At 43.7% G+C, this 17472-nt stretch overlaps 1 protein-coding gene across 5 annotated transcripts in view; it reads right to left on the bottom strand.

Annotated features, from left to right (window-relative positions):
* Positions 1-74: 74 nt before the first annotated feature.
* The window catches only part of LOC118398275 (beta/gamma crystallin domain-containing protein 1-like), an 81277-nt gene continuing 63879 nt past the window's right edge, over positions 75-17472 (bottom strand). For all 5 annotated transcript variants that reach the window (XM_035793456.2, XM_035793458.2, XM_035793457.2 and 2 more), the window contains 18 exons: positions 14869-14916; positions 13275-13393; positions 11085-11301; positions 10577-10716; positions 9557-9683; positions 9379-9414; positions 9122-9261; positions 8875-9001; positions 5441-5628; positions 4985-5111; positions 4729-4764; positions 4472-4584; positions 4082-4211; positions 3484-3623; positions 3049-3172; positions 2765-2923; positions 2266-2425; positions 75-2105 (listed from right to left, as the gene is read on the bottom strand). In XM_035793456.2, coding sequence (XP_035649349.1) covers positions 2017-2105; positions 2266-2425; positions 2765-2923; positions 3049-3172; positions 3484-3623; positions 4082-4211; positions 4472-4584; positions 4729-4764; positions 4985-5111; positions 5441-5628; positions 8875-9001; positions 9122-9261; positions 9379-9414; positions 9557-9683; positions 10577-10716; positions 11085-11301; positions 13275-13393; positions 14869-14916 — 2220 coding nt within the window. In that variant the 3' untranslated portion in view covers positions 75-2016. The remainder of the gene's footprint in view (positions 2106-2265; positions 2426-2764; positions 2924-3048; positions 3173-3483; positions 3624-4081; positions 4212-4471; positions 4585-4728; positions 4765-4984; positions 5112-5440; positions 5629-8874; positions 9002-9121; positions 9262-9378; positions 9415-9556; positions 9684-10576; positions 10717-11084; positions 11302-13274; positions 13394-14868; positions 14917-17472) is intronic.

The raw sequence follows: 17472 nt of genomic DNA, 5'->3' as shown, positions 1-17472 counted from the left end.
TGAGTCTGTAACGGCTCTCTTCCATCTCCTCCTCTGACGAAGAGGTGGAACAAGGATCGGACCAAAATGCAGCGTGATGATTCATGATATATTTTAATGAAGGAAAAACTATACATGCAGAAACTACAAAAATAATTAAATGAAATAATGAAAACCGAAACAGCCCTATCTGGTGCAAACACAAAGACAGGAACAATCACCCACGAAACACAGAATATGGCTGCCTAAATATGGTTCCCAATCAGAGACAAAGAAAATCACCTGCCTCTAATTAAGAACCGCCTCAAGGCAACCATAGACTTTCCTAGACAACCCTACTCAGCCACAATCCCAATACCTACTAAAACCCCAATACAAAAACACACCACAAAATAAATCCATGTCACACCCTGGCCTGACCAAATAAATGAAGACAAACATACATACTTCGACCAGGGCGTGACAATTCTAGGTGAAACTGGTTGAGAGAATGCCAATAGTGTGCAAAGCTGTCATCAGAGCAAAGGGTGGCTATTTGAAGAATCTCAAATATAAAATATATTTTGATTTGTTCAACAATTTTTGGTTACTACATGATTCCATATGTGTCATTTCATAGTTTTGATGTCTTCACTATTATTCTACCATGTATAAATAAAGAAAAACCCTTGAATGAGTAGGTGTGTCCAGACTTGTGACTGATACTGTATTTAACTTTGAGCTACTTGTATCTACATACGCATAGTATGTTCTGTACAGAGTAGGCCACACTAAACTATCAGTTGTCTTGTCTCACTCTTAACATTCCTGTATCCTGTACACACATCACCATGGTGTTCGGGACAGCTTTCTCAGTGTTTCTAGATTATGCCTGTGTGAATCCTGATGGCCAATCTAGATTATAGTCAGACAGTACCACTCCTCAATTTTCACCTCTCTGCATTATAATAACATGTGAAAGCCCATGTCCCAGAATGTCTTTCTCCAATGAATACACAACAGTAACTTATCTACAATTGAAGACAAGACCAGACACATTTTAGATTAACAAGACATTTGAACAACAGTTTCATTTTTGATAGTTTTATTTAATATTTTAAAACCACTCATTTCTTTTCACATTCTATTTTTGGTATCAAAGAATAATGCATTGAGGTGCAAGGCATTTGGTGTTAAATATTTTAAAAAAAATAAGAAAGTAACCTCTATCTTGACAGTGTTTGGCAATGTATGATTCATATCTATGAAAATAGATAGACCATAGTGAAATAGAAGAGCACACTGTAGCATGAGAGAGGAACTGCATAAAAGCCCACAGAGTCATTGCACTGCATCATACCTTATCGTCTGTATTATACTGCCTAAAGAACACACTTCCCATCCAATGGTTTCCCAAAAGGTAGTAAATTACATAGTCAAACAAAATGTTGAACTAAGCCAATTCAGAAAAGAATGTGCATAGATTTGGCTTCCTTTATGAAACCCTCTTAAATACACTGCTTGTAGCCACAGATGATGTATCATATGGTAGATGGAACTTGACCTTCCCAATAATCATTAGTGGGTTCAAGTGAATCGTTCTGTCCACTACTGTGTGTGCTAAGCCGGGTCATACCATCGAAGTCAAGGAAGAATCTGAGAGGGTGGAATGTCTGTAAATAGAATCATCTCAATACACACATTTAAGGGAGGGGAAAAGAAGCACTACCCTTCCCATCCTCTCCAGTTTACCACATCCAAAGGCACTGGTTGTTAGATGAGTCATTCGTATGCTGCTGTCCTCACATTCAGGCAAAAAAGTATAACCCTCATATGATTCTTCACAGAATGAAAGAAACCCTTTAACTGTAATGAAGATGTTCTGGGATCCTCTTGAGAGTGCCTGACCATGATGACACAAGGTTCAGTCTGCGGTGCTTCCTAATGTCCGTCTCCACAGACTGAAGAGCAGGAGTTCTGAGGGGTTGGTCGATATTGGAATGTATTGTATTGGAGGAGCGGGTGAATGGTGTGGGTTGAGGGAAGGTTATTGGAAGGTTACAGCAGCTCCAGCTCCCACTGTTGGCAAGGCCTCTCCTCACTCTCTGGTAAAATCACCACATGGTCTCTGTCGTACTGCTTGCCACCTGAGAGATACAATTTTATCATCAATTTATTGTATTTTGGGGGGTATTACCCCAAACACTTACCCAATAGGTGCTGAGTGGTCATAGTATTACATGAAAGTACAAATCATGTATGTGTGGTTCCTATAATTTTACTCCTAAAATTAGACTAGTGTCTCACCCTTGATGTCCAACACCATGCTAGGGAAGGTGAGGCTGGGGATGGTGCCTCTCATCTGGGCTGACCAGGTCTGGACAGGCTGCCGGGTCTCTGACCACAGCACCACCTTCGCCCCCGCCTCCACGTTCCCCATTACCTGCAGGCTCATAGTAGGAGCCAACTAGAGAACGAGAGCAAAAGACATAAGTAATTGAGAAATCTGGCGTGCTCAACTAGCAAAACATCTAGGCAATGTGGATAGGATATGTGGTAAATTGATTGTAAAACATGATAAATATAGTGTAAAATAAATAGGAGAAATAACATCTGAAGATTTTAAAATGCTCTATATTTACTTCTATAGGGGGAAAAACAGATTGTCAACATTTTAGGGCTGTCAATGTATGTATGTGTTAACTCATGGGGTCCGAGGGGGAGTCCCAGGGGTTCCTCAGTAAGGTGAAAGAAAATTATCATGAGAATGAAAAAGTTGAGGAACTTTATTCCTAGTGAGCAATACCTTGTTCTTGATTAGGCCTTCCTGGTAGAACCAGATGTCGCTCATGCCCTCCACCTGCTCGGTCACCACCACACGTCCTGACTTCATTTCCTCTACGCCACCCTGGATGGACAGGAAGTGACCTCGCTCTTTGCTTTTGATGCGGAAGAAGTGCCGCCTCTGCAGGAAATGAGCACACGTAAATAATATATATGAGTAAATAAAAAGAGGAACCATGAATTGGGTAGAAGTATAGTATTATAAACCAACCCAAACAAAATGAATAAAGTCATAGGGATTCTAACCTGCCGTACTGGGTACATTGAGCCAATGGTGAGAAGCTGACTGAATTTGGGCCAGTTGGTGATTTCAACGGGTTCTAATAGGAACTGTCGCCCCCTGTAGTTACTGTGCTCACACATCACCCAGCTGCAAAGAGAGCAAGTGAGGTATAGGGAGAGAGAGGTACACAAGAGAAAAGTTTGTGGTCATACGCACATCTTTAAAAACATAGGTGCTGGGCTAATAAAGAATACTAGTACAGAACAAATAGACCTGCACACTGTTAAAGCTCCCAATTCACAGCTTTATTGACAATGTTTCCATCTGGAACGGATCTTCGTCAGGTCGAAAACACAAGAGCACATAATATCAACACTCAGAAACACACACACACACACACACACACACACACACATTTAAACACGCATACCCTTACGCACACACTTAAACACACTCACCAGCCTCGGTTGACTCTGACAGAGAGTAGATGGTTGTTGTAGCCCTCCTCCAGCATATTGACCACCTCTGTGTCCACTGTGATCTCCCTGCCCTCCAAACACTCCAGACCAAACAGCGAGACAGAGGGCACTGAGAACACCTGGGGAAACAGTGTTAAGATATACTTTATTAGTCCATATGGGATGGAAATGCGTCTTCTGTTTTTCTTCCAACCTCTCCTGTATATATCCACACACACACACACACACACACACACACACACACACACACACACACACACACACACACACACACACACACACACACACACACACACACACACACACACACACACACACACACACACACACACAGAGAGAGATAGGCTGCAGCAGTGTTATAGTGGGTCAGAGTATGGGGTTGGGAGGAGTAATGGTATGGGAAAGAGAAACGGCTGTAGGGCGTTAAGCTAAATACAACAAAATTGATTCATTAAGTGATTGAAAATAAAACTGAGAAAGCTATAGAGTGAGAGACAGACAGAAAAAGTGAAGGACAATTTGACGGTGAAAAAGCCAGTCTATATGAGTGTGACCAGTATATGAGGATTGGTCTTACCAGCGGGATACACTTCAGCGAGCGTATGACACAGTTCGGAGGACAGCCCATGCTGGTGAAGTTGGGGTAGTCTCCTTCTGACAGGATGTACAGGTTCCCTGAATACTCACGGCCCTCGTACACCACCCAACTGAAACGTAGAGGAACACGCAAAACCCATTTAAAACTAATTTACTAACGCCACGCACTCGTCAGTACAGTGAACTCCCCTTTAATTGTAATAATTATATGCTGGCTCATCTCTAGGTTCTGCAGTAGTCCATACCATCCCTCTACAGCTCCACTAAGCCTGTGTATACTTCCATCTCTCCTAATTATACATTTTTCCTACACTTGGTGTGTGTGTGTGTGTGAAATATATATATATTGTGCGTGTTGGTTCTGTCCCACCTTCCCCCCACCACTCTGCAGGACTTGGCGATGAGCTTGTCAGAGAGGGACTCCTGGTTCTTGTCACACACATGGCATTCCCCCTCGAAATCTGGCTCTGTGTACAACATCACCTGAGACAGACAGGGGCAGCGAGGGAAGAAAGAGAGTTCAAATCAGTCACATTTACTGTAGTAAATAGTACAAGTGTGAAGTGTGAAAAGAGAAGAGCGTGACTGCAGAAGGATATACACGCACGATACTACAAGATGTCTCACCTCACTTCTGACGCTGCCCTGGTTTTCACTTGGAGCCTGAAAACAGACAAGAGAACCGGGTGCACCGAGTAAACATCCCGATGTCTGACATCAGCAATCCCTTCAAATTTTCCTCAGCGATGAATACGTTTCAATATTAACATTAAAGGAGCATCTAAACAGTGTGTGTGTGTTCTTCTTTCAGTTCATTTGCCTGCCTGTTTCCGTCTCTCCACTCTCAACTCCGTAGAAAAGCGTCTCTAGACGACCTACTCGCCTGTAAGATGGGCTGGACAGAGCAGATGCGGTTGTCTGAAGAGCCCCAGTCAGCAGGGTTACTGTAGAAACCTTTCTCCAGGATATACTGGTCACCAGAGAAGTCCACGTGAGAGTAGGCGATCCATCTGGAGGAGGAGACAACAGTGGCCACTTAGTGTCAAACCTCCACTAATACTCCGAAACGTCCTTTATTCCCCGTTGGAGGGAACTTATGTTTAATGTGTTATGTCTATAAAGGTATTGTCAAATATGATCATGTTCTCATCAACGTATCAGCCAGTATCAAGTTATTATCAGAGCCATATCTACTGTACATTGGCTCTAGTTATGATCATGTTCTTACTATCTTATCAGGCCTCTGTCACAGTTAAAATGACATCGGTCATTACTGTTCGACACTAGATTACACCGGTGTTGGACTACAACGCTGCTCGTCCCAAGCATTTGTACTCACGCTCCACTGACGACGTGGATGGAGCGCGTGGTGGTGCGGAAGCCAAACAGCTCCACGTCGGGAATGGCCTCGGTCACCTCAAAGGTGTTGTCCTGCTCCACGTCAGGAAGGGCCTCGGTTACCTCAAAGGTGTTGTCCTGCTCCACGTCGGGCTGTTCATACAACACCAACATGGGCTCGGTCAGGTCCTACAGGGGACAGAGTGGTCAGAGGTCACATAATGTGGCTCCAGATTGGGGTCGTCTTTAGGCACAGATCTAGGATCAGCTCCATCCAAAACTTAGCTCAAACAGGTATGGGGACTGCTACTGTGTTCCACTGCCCTTAAAGACGCTACCTTTAGTTCCATTTCTGGTCAAACGTATTTCAAAAGGAGAAATACGTTTGACGCCTGGTGCCCTCGTCCCTTTGCCGAGGTCATCTGCATGTATTAAATGTAACAGGAAACACAGAAACACTTGAGTAAATGAGGGATACAACGTGTATTGCAAGCAGGTGTTTCCTCCCAGGTGTGGTTCCTGAGCTAATTAAGCAATTAGTATCCCATCATGCTTAGGGTCATGTAGAAAAATGCTGGGCAGGCCATTATTTTGACTACCACGGCTATGCCCCTATAGGATGACAATGCGCCCCCATCCAAGAGCACGAGTGGTCAATGGTTGAACCGTTTGAGGAACATGAAAACGATGTAAACCACATGCCACAGGGGTCACGTTTGCGTTTCTCATACAGAAAAGGAAAGGTGAAATGGAGAAAAATATCTTGCTGCATTTTGTAAACGCAGATCTGAAATGCTTTTTATTGTAAATTCTGCTCGGGTTCGGTCAGGGTTCCCTCCAAATCCTGAATGTTAAAGGGCTATTATCGTACTTTAGTCACACTTCTCCACTATATATTCCATTGAATCACTAGACATTGCTCCGAGTGATATGCAGGCTACTTTTCCACTGTACTTTCCTCAGGCGGAGTTCTTCCTCCGGTAGCAAGTTAAAATGCAAGCTTAACGTCAAACATTAGGAATTGTAGCTGGCTACATTCTTTCTATGATAAACATTAGAAATATGATGGCCATTCATAGTTTTTTAAATATTTTTTTAAAATACCTTGCATTTTCATTATAATTTAACTTACTTATGTGTGGCTGCTAGCCAAACAGTGTTTTTTTACTGTCATCTGATTAAAACCATTTTTTGCCCAACGTGTTGCACTAATGTATTTGGTGTTGCACTAATGTATTTGGTGTTGCACTAATGTATTTGGTGTTGCACGCCCCTTGTCACTCAACCAAAAAGCACTGACTTTCAATATGAAACGCAGGTGAAATGGTTTAAAACACCGATTTTTTGGGATGGTCTGCGTTACGAAAATGCAGATTTCTGAAAGCTAATACAGCCCCTGTTCCACGGATGTCACCGTCACCAGATCTCAACCCAATTGAAGACTTATGGGAGAATCTGAATTGCCGCCTGAGACAGCGTTTACCACCGCAATCCCTCCAACAGAGTTCCAGACACTTGCAGGATCTATGCCAAGGCGCATTGAAGCTGTTCTGGCCCAATAGTCTATAAAGACACTTTATATTGGATGTTGGCTTTATTTTGGCAGTTACAGTTGAAGTCGGAAGTTTACATACACTTAGGTTGGAGTCATTAAAACTAGTTTTTCAACCTCTCCACACATTTCTTGTTAACAAACTATAGTTTTGGCAAGTCGGTGAGGACATCTACTTGGCGCATGACACGAGTAATATTTCCAACAATTGTTTACAGACATATTATTTCACCCAACCGTGAAGCACGGGGGTGGCAGCATCATGTTGTGGGGGTGCTTTGCTGCAGGAGGGACTGGTGCACTTCACAAAATAGATTGCATCATGAGGTAGGAAAATTATGTGGATATATTGAAGCAACGTCTCAAGACAACAGTCAGGAAGTTAAAGCTTGGTCGCAAATGGGTCTTCCAAATGGACAATGACCCCAAGCATACTTCCAATGTTGTGGCAAAACGGCTTAAGGACAACAAAGTCAAGGTCTTGGAGTTGCCATCACAAAGCTCTGACCTCAAGCCTATAAGAAAATGTGTGGGCAGAACTGAAAAAGCGTGAGAGAGCAAGGAGGCCTACAAACCTGACTCAGTTACACCAGCTCTGTCAGGAGGAATGGGCCAAAATTCACCCAACTTATTGTGGGAAGATTGTGAAAGGCTACCTGAAACGTTTCACCCAAGTTAAACAATTCAAAGGCAATGCTACCAAATACTAATTGAGTGTATGTAAACTTCTGACCCACTGGGAATGTGATGAAAGGAATAAAAGCTGAAATAAATCCTTATCTCTACTATTATTCTGACATTTCACATTGTTAAAATAAACTGGTGATCCTAACTGACCCAAAACAGGGAATTTTGACTAGGATTAAATGTCAAGAATTGTGAAAAACTGATTTGAAATCTATTTGGCTAAGGTGTATGTAAACTTCCGACTTCCGAACTGCACCTGTCACGCCCTGACCTTAGAGAGCTTTTTTTTTATGTCTCTTTTTGGTTTGGTCAGGGTGTGATTTGGGTGGGCATTCTATGTCCTTTATTTCTATGACTTGTGTTTCTATGTGTTGGCCGGGTATGGTTCTCAATCAGGGACAGCTGTCTATCGTTGTCTCTGATTGGGAATTATACTTGGGTAGCCCTTTTTCCCTCCTTTCAGGGGGGGGTAGTTATCTATGTTAGTGGCACTAATGGCCTGTTAAGCTTCACGTCGTTTTGTATTGTTTTTTGTTGGTGACATTATTCAAATAAAAATAAAATGTACGCTCACCACGCTGCGCTTTGGTCTACTTCCTACGACACCCGTGGCAGTACCTGTATATATGATTTCCCCTGAGTATACCAAACATTAGGAACATCTTCCAAATATTAAGTTTCATCTCCTTTTGCTCTTGGAACAGCTTCAATTCGTCAGGGCATGGACTCTACAAGGTGTCGAAAGCGTTCCACAGGGATGCTGGCCCATGTTGACTCCAATGCTTCCAATGGAAGCATTTATATACACACAGGAAACTGTTGAGCGTGAAAAACCCAGCAGCATTGCAGTTCTTGACACACTCAAACCGGTGTGCCTGGCGCCTACTACCATGCCCTGTTCAAAGGCACTTAAAAAAAAAAGATTGCCCACTCACCCTCTGAATAGCATGTCTCAGTTGTCTCAAGGCTTAAAATTCATTATTTACGCTGTCTCATCCCCTCTCATCTACACTGGGTTTAACAAGTGACATCAATAAGAAATCATAGCTTTCCACCTGGAAAGAGCAGGCATTCTTAATATTTTGTATACTCAGTGTATATGCCATTTAGGGCATGATCATTCCTGCAGCAGCTGAATACAAGATACAAGGGCCTGATAGAGATGGGGGTGTTACGTGATGGTATGGCCCACTCACCGCTCGAATGACTCTGACAGAGCGCAGCTCGGCATCGCAGCCTCCCCAGACCCTCCAGTCATGGTAGTCTCCCTCCTCCAACATATACTGATGGCCTCGGAAACCCTCCTTCTCATAGCCCACCCAGCTAGAAGTACAGGGAGACAGAGGATGAGATGCAGGAAGTAACACACACACACACACACACACACACACACACACACACACACACACACACACACACACACACACACACACACACACTCACCACCCTCCCTGTACTTTGATGGATCCAGGGCTATATATGAAGGCAGTCTGCAGTCTATCCTTCCTGGTCATGAAGTCTCTCATGTTGGTGTAGATTGTCCTCGTCTTCCCAGTGAAGTAGGGCTTTTCATAGAGCACCAGCTGGGAAGACAAAACAGCAGGCACAAGGGGGGCTGAGTAAGATTCAATGGAAAGTTACCTTACTGTAGAAGTTATTGGGTATCAGCTTCAATCATTCGTTTGTTTGTTCATTCTTACCTTGGGCTCACCAGGTTTCTCCACTCTTGGTTCACCCTGTCATAAAAACATTAGGGAAATGTCATTTTGTGGACATCACCTATGAATGCAATACATGAATCATAGTAAAGCTATTTCCACGGGGTGTACATTGTTCTCGCTGTGGTCCGTCACTACATTATGTCTATTACAATCTTACGATTTTGAGAGGGTGCACGGAGCCGACATAAGGTTGTTCCACACCCCAGGCTGCAGGGTTGGGGAACCCCCCCACCTCCAGAACACGTGGTATGCCCTGGAAGAAAGGCTGAGCATATACCAGCCATCTGAAGAGAGAAGAGAGTCAATCCAATCAGAACAGAGATATCGTTACAGAAGACAGACCTCACCAAAAACCTGCTATCACACCAATAAAATAGTCAATATACTGTAATATGGAGCTCAACTTCTTTTCACCCAATACAACGTTAAAACCCTAGAGTTGACTGACGCACTGGTGCGTCAATCTAAGTTCCATAAAAAAATTCCGTCAAAATCCGTCAGTTTAAGATAGAGATATCGTTTTTTTTTCTTCAAATCCACCACATCCGCCAGTGTTGCACTTCCACATCTGCGGTGAAAGTGGCAGAGCTAGAGCGGTGTTCGTCAGACCATGAGACTTCCCGAAAATCGGTCTTCTCACGGAAACGTATGTAGCGTCAGAACGGTTCGACCTAAAAACTATTCTGACCACGATGGAAAGGGGAGATTCTCATGAACACGGTGTTCTCCGTTTTGCTCTACGACCCCACAAGTGTCACAGGACTCTTCTGAAGGTAACCAGATGTAAAATATTATTGGAAGTATAAAGGTAGTTTTGTGCCTACACAAAAGGGGTTAAATATGTGTAAAAAAATATATGTTATATCTCCTTGATGTAGGATAGACACTACAAATCCTTATTTCTTATGATATATTTTTTGACTGTCTTTTTTGCCATCAATTTTTTTTATACCTAAAGGGGTCCTAAAATTCAAAATAAAATAGCCAAATGGTCCATAGTATGCCCATCTTAAAACAATTCCATATGTCAGCTTAGCACTACTCCCCCAGTGATATTCATTTGAAGCTTTATTTGATCAAATAATACATTGCATCATCTTACTTTCAGAAATGTTTATCCTCGTGCCCAACGTGGCCTAATAAAAAGCAGTTGGCAGAGCTGACTACAGTTACTCACAGTCCAGCGTTGATGATGATGGAGTTGGCTTTGATGGGGAAGCCGAATATCCTGGCGTCCTCTGACGTGTCTCTGAAGGTCACCTTCTTCCCCTCGGCATTCTCCTCGGGGAACAGACTGATCTCTGGCACACTGTAGTCCTGAAGGGGGTAGACCGAAATGACAGGTATGGTACTTTGACACTAGAGGGTGCTATAGTCTCACAGAGCAGCGCAATTGTGATACAGGCTCTAAACAGAGAGGACGGCGTTGTGAGGCAGAAATCCTTAAAGGTGCCAGAGTCTATCAGCAGACGAGCAGTTCCACTGAACCACACCTAATCAGATTGACACAGCTCTCACCTAAAGCCTTTGGAATTCTTCTGATCCACCAAATACACAAAGCCATGTTTCTAACCACAACCTAGGCTTTAGTAGTTGCCTGGTTGCATCCCACACTCTGAGAAGCACTGCTCTAGGGCTAATCATATAATAGTAAGGGGTCATCTGTGACTTCTTCTTCTTCTTACCCTGACTACCCTTCGTACTGATCCTATGATGAACCTCCTGGCCGGCTTGACCGCCACCACTTCTTCTTCTCCCCCCTCCTTCTGGCTGTCCTCTCCATTCTGCGGTTGTTGTCCCTCTACCTCCTCAGGGGGGTCGAAGGGGTAGGTGAGCTCTATGTCACCCTCGTCCAGAGCGAGCTTCTCCCCTTTGAAGTTGGGCTTCTCGTACAAGACCCAGCTGAAGAGAGTATTGGAAAGACGAAGGGTTAACAACAGGTCCGGGTCATGAACTGTAAGGATCAGTGGTCTGAACAAGATGCATTTAACAATGTGTGAGCTATTTTAAAAGTGAGTTAAACAGGCAAAACTGGTGAATAGATTGGCCATTGCTCTAATGATGGACACAGTAGTAGAGCTCTACACTGGCACACTGAGGATGGCACTGGTATTCCCTTATTCAAGGTATGAAAGGGTGAAAAGTAGAAATATCTATCCAGAAAGTATTCACAAGATGTGGATTCGTCAAATCAAATCAAGCTGTATTCATACAGCACATTTCCGGCATGGAATGCAACACAATGTGCTTTTACAGAAGAAAGAAAATGAATGACTAAAAATGAAAAGCAAAGCTAAAAAGGTGTTTTTTTAAGATTTCTTTCAAATAAAAATCCACAGTTTCAGCCCCTGGTTTTCTTGGGTAGGCCAGACAGGAGAGCATTACAGTAGTCAAACCTGCTTGTAAATAAAAGCATGGATGAGTCTCTCTGTGTCAGCCTGAGAGAGAAACAGCCGCACCTTGGAAATGTTGGTGGTAAAACACTATTTTGGTCACATTCCTAGTGTATGATTTGAAACGGAGTTCAGAATCTAAAATAACACCTAGGTTTTTTTTAAATCTGGTGTTTAATCTTTATTACCCGTGAATTAAAACATGCGGCCAGATTCTCTCTCTGTGCTTTGGCTCCAACAACAAGCATCTCGGTCTTATCTTGATTTAGCTGGAGGAAGTTGTGAGCCATCCAAGTATTTAAATCACTAATACAGTCTAATAATTTATCCGTGGAACTAAAATCCTCTCATTCTTTCATAACCATATCCCACGGAGAGTTTTGCAAAAGTGAGAGTTGGCACAAAATAAGTGACTTCTTTCAGTCAAGCATTTGTATTAGTGATATAAATTCAAACCACCCACATGTTCTGTACTGCACTGAGATTTCCCCAAACCTCAAGTTCACACACACACACACACACACACACACACACACACGGTGATAAATAATAATCATGTCGTGCCAATTCGGCCATGGCTCATTAGCTGCATATTCTACACTGAGAGTTTTGAAAAGTCAACATTCACAGACACAGAAAAAGAGAGAGAGAGAGAGAGATGGGAGACAGAATGAACAAGTGACAGTTGTCACCCTTCAGATGATGTGTGATGGTAATGAAAGCAGCCTAATGATTATTCACCACTGTGTCTCAGTGAGGCTTGGCGGAAGAAAGGGGGTTGCACCACATCACTGTTTAGTGTTCTGGAGCCCCAGGGATGGGTGAGTCAGCATGTTCAGACCCATTTTGGACACCATGCTACCCTATACCATGCTACCCTACGGCTGCCCCCCATAGAAGAACCCTTTTTTGGTTCCAGGTAGAACCATCTGTGGAAAGGGTTCTACATGGAAGACAGAAAGGGTTCCACCTGGAACCAAAAACGGTCGTCCTATGGGCTAAAGACGAAGACTCCTTTTAGGTTCTGGATGGCACCTTACTCTAAGAGTGTACAGTAATAGGTGGCGAGAGACTGTTTATATTTAAACCGTTTAGAGTAGGCAAACTATAGAAAGAAAGAGAGACAGGAAGACAGATAGGAGCTCTCTGGAGAGGGATATTTGCCTAAGAACCTCCGTGCAGCACAGAGAAAGGGATGGTTGTGAGAGACTTGAGAACATTCCCTCTCCAGTGCACACACACACCCAGTGCAGGTGTTGGGACTGCATGCCTTTGCTCTTCTTCCTAGTATTAACAATCCATTCCCGCTCAGAAATTATTCAAATGATTATAGTGTGGGTTACTATTAGGTATTTGGTTGAGATCCTACTGCAACTATCTTCATCATAATTCTATGGATTAGCATCTGGGGTGCACCAGGATCATGGAGTTCAGGCTTTTGGGACGATTGCACTTTGTGTGTGTGTATGTGTGAACACTTACCCTCCTCTGACAACCCTGATAGAGATGGTTTCCTGTAGTTGCCAGGGTGTGGCATCAACTACATCACTCCACACCTCCATCCTCTGGCCACACATCCCTGGCCGGTCAAAGATGAACATCTGGAAAAAAGACAGCACCGTTTCGTAAGAGATGCTCAAATTCAACAGCACACTATAATACTGTACATGTACCATGGCCCATCCTCTATCCAAGCATGGACGCTGGATCTGCTCGTCTTCAGCCAATATCTGACGTACATTAAAAGGTTCTGATGAAAGGCCACTATCAAAGGGAATGAAGGCTCAAACGTCAAGCTTTTAATAGTTGCTCAAATAAAATGATATGTTTTTTTAATGGTGAGCGAGCGTTGCACCTTTTCCTTTTCAGTGACGATGTCATTCTTTGGTTGCTTCTTCACTCATGTCTGTTAAACACCCCCCCACACTTCTTTCCGTGCATTAAAAGGAACAGACCGATCTAATGACCAGGCTAACTCTATCCGTCTCTTTTCAACATCAATCGAAGCAGCAAACAGCAAACAGACTGAGATGCAACTTAGACACGCTGCTTTGTGTTGTGACACACATGAAAGTTCAGGGAAGGTATGCTATTGTGTATCGCAGGTAGGCTCTGTAATCACAACCTGTCAGACCTAAATGTCAAGCAAGCCTGTAGGTGCCCTGACGGAGCGGAGATAGAATGGTACAGTTGGTTGGAGGTGCAATTTGGTTGCATGCAGGAGCAAGCTTGACATTTAGCTAGCTTCATAATCTCCATCTTGATGGCAATAGGCAAATAAGGCAGCTAGTGTTACTTGTTAGGGTTGAAATACCACAGTAATTGATTAAGCTTGTGGATTGTTGAGAGGCGAACAATGGCGTTGGCAAGGCACCAACATAACTTCTGCCAATTCGGAAATAATTATAGATGACTAATAATAAGAGATTGAAACTGTTACCAACGATGAAACGAAAACATGCTCATCAAGTCTCTGGAAGCTTTGGCAGCCCCATGCGGGGGTTGCGACCCTTCGGTTGGGAACCCCTGCTCTGTAGTATGCGAGGTCTATAGTGAATGAACTGTGCTTTTAGTAATATTCTCCAAACCACTGAGTGTGCATTGGAAAAAAAGAAAATGTCTTTCTTTGTAAAGACGTGATTTCCACTTCCACATAGCTCTGACTGATATATCCAAATGTTCAACAGCCTAAATAGAGAACGATGTTGGGCTGAGTGAATAAGAATACAAATCATACTAATCTCATTTCCTCAGCTTTTACCATGCTCTTCTCATCCAAGATGACTCGACGTTGGCAACTGTCCCTCTGGGGTACTTTACAGTGTGAAGCCATTAATGAACTTTTAATTATCATCATAAAAACACATGTTTATGTAGTTACTATTGCTCCTTGGAGCTGGCAAAAGAAACCCTTTTTGATAAGGCTAACTTGGTTGGTGAGCAGATCCCTCATTACATCTAAAAAAAAAAGAAGGATGCAATGGGACATTGACCTTTACTGTAGGACAAAGACGATAGACGAGGGACAGAGATGGGTGATTCCTGTCGTTGTTTCACAGTCAAGACAGACACTCACCTTTCCTGGTCGAGGGTTGAGCTTCCCATGTTCTTTCTCCTTGGTGAGCTGCAGACACACAGAGAAAACAGCCATTTAGTCATTTCCTACTTTACCAAACCACTACAAATAGCACATAGCTATCTAACCTAGCTATCTTTTAAGATGAATGTGCAAACTGTAAGTCGGTCTGGATAAGAGCTTCTACTAAATGACTAAAATGTCAAGTGGAAAAACAAAAAGGAACAGTGCATCCCTAGACTTTCCACAGAATGTCATGTTTAGCTTCTAAATAGTTAACATACTAAACCTCGAAACATCTAAACTACTGCAGCAATAGTACCCAAACTACAGAAATGTCAAATCCACAACCCCCAGCCACCCTGTCAACCCCCTTTTGCAATTATTGATTAACACACAAGGCCACCCATGTCCCATTACTCCATGAGAATGCAAACACGAACTTCACCTTGAGAGGAACGATGTATGAGACAGACAAAAACAAACTTTGTGTGTGTGTGTGCGCGCATGGTGCGTGCATCCACACAATTAACAATATCCTTTGCAGTGATTTACCATGCGTTTCACTTTATTTCAGTAATAGTTCTGATTAAAACCCCATCTAGGAGAACTGGTTCTGAGGAAGACAAGGAGAGGGGAGCGGCCATTCTGACAGCACAACAACATCTCAGATCTTCAGGAGAGAAAGACACATTATTCTGTCATTTGTTCTACTCTCACCAGACCTTGGCATTCCTTGGTTACACCAGATAGATAGATAGATAGATAGATAGATAGATAGATAGATAGATAGATAGATAGATAGAGACACAGAGAGAGATAGACAGAGACACAGAGAGAGATAGACAGAGACACAGAGAGAGATAGACAGAGACACAGAGAGAGATAGACAGAGACACAGAGAGAGAGAGAGAGACACAGAGAGAGAGAGAGAGACACAGAGAGAGAGAGAGACACAGAGAGAGAGAGAGAGACACAGAGAGAGAGAGAGAGACACAGAGAGAGACACAGAGAGAGAGAGAGACACAGAGAGAGAGAGAGACACAGAGAGAGAGAGAGACACAGAGAGAGAGACAGACACACAGAGAGAGAGAGAGACAGACACAGAGAGAGAGAGAGACAGAGAGAGAGAGAGAGAGACACAGAGAGAGAGAGAGACAGAGACACAGAGAGAGAGAGAGACAGAGACACACAGAGAGAGAGAGACAGAGACACAGAGAGAGAGAGAGACAGAGACACAGAGAGAGAGAGAGAGACAGAGACAAAGAGAGAGATAGACAGAGACACAGAGAGAGATAGTCAGAGACACAGAGAGAGATAGTCAGAGACACAGAGAGAGAGACAGAGACACAGAGAGAGAGAGAGACAGAGACACAGAGAGAGAGAGACAGAGACACAGAGAGAGAGAGAGACAGAGACACAGAGAGAGAGAGAGACAGAGACACAGAGAGAGAGAGACAGAGACACAGAGAGAGAGAGAGACAGAGACACAGAGAGAGAGAGACAGAGACACAGAGAGAGAGAGAGACAGAGACACAGAGAGAGAGAGAGACAGAGACACAGAGAGAGATAGACAGAGACACAGAGAGAGATAGACAGAGACACAGAGAGAGAGAGAGACAGAGACACAGAGAGAGAGAGAGACAGAGACACACAGAGAGAGAGAGAGACAGAGACACACAGAGAGAGAGAGAGACAGAGACACAGAGAGAGAGAGAGACAGAGACACAGAGAGAGAGAGAGACAGAGACACACAGAGAGAGAGAGACAGAGACACAGAGAGAGAGAGAGACAGAGACACAGAGAGAGAGAGAGAGACAGAGACACAGAGAGAGAGAGAGAGAGAGACACAGAGAGAGAGAGAGACAGAGACACAGAGAGAGAGAGAGACAGAGACACAGAGAGAGAGAGAGACAGAGACACAGAGAGAGAGAGAGACAGAGACACAGAGACAGAGACACAGAGAGAGAGAGAGAGAGACAGAGACACAGAGAGAGAGAGAGACAGAGACACAGAGAGAGAGAGAGACAGAGACACAGAGAGAGAGAGAGAGACAGAGACACAGAGAGAGAGAGAGAGAGAGACAGAGACACAGAGAGAGAGAGAGAGAGACAGAGACACAGAGAGAGAGAGAGAGACAGAGACACAGAGAGAGAGAGAGAGACAGAGACACAGAGAGAGAGAGAGAGACATAGACACAGAGAGAGAGAGAGACATAGACACAGAGAGAGAGAGAGACAGACACAGAGAGAGAGAGAGAGACATAGACACAGAGAGAGAGAGAGACAGAGAGAGAGAGAGAGAGAGAGACACAGAGAGAGAGAGAGACAGAGAGAGAGACAGAGAGAGAGACACAGAGAGAGAGAGAGAGAGACACAGAGAGAGACACAGAGAGAGAGAGAGAGAGACACAGAGAGAGACACAGAGAGAGAGAGAGAGAGAGACACAGAGAGAGACACAGAGAGAGAGAGAGACAGAGACACAGAGAGAGAGAGACAGAGACACAGAGAGAGAGAGACAGACACACAGAGAGAGAGAGACAGACACAGAGAGAGAGAGAGACAGAGACACAGAGAGAGAGAGAGAGACAGAGACACAGAGAGA

The sequence above is a fragment of the Oncorhynchus keta genome, chromosome 19, assembly GCF_023373465.1.
Source record: "Oncorhynchus keta strain PuntledgeMale-10-30-2019 chromosome 19, Oket_V2, whole genome shotgun sequence".
NCBI lineage: Eukaryota > Metazoa > Chordata > Actinopteri > Salmoniformes > Salmonidae > Oncorhynchus > Oncorhynchus keta.
The sequence above is the reverse complement of the archived record's forward strand: the minus strand, read 5'-3'. Positions and strand labels throughout refer to the sequence as shown.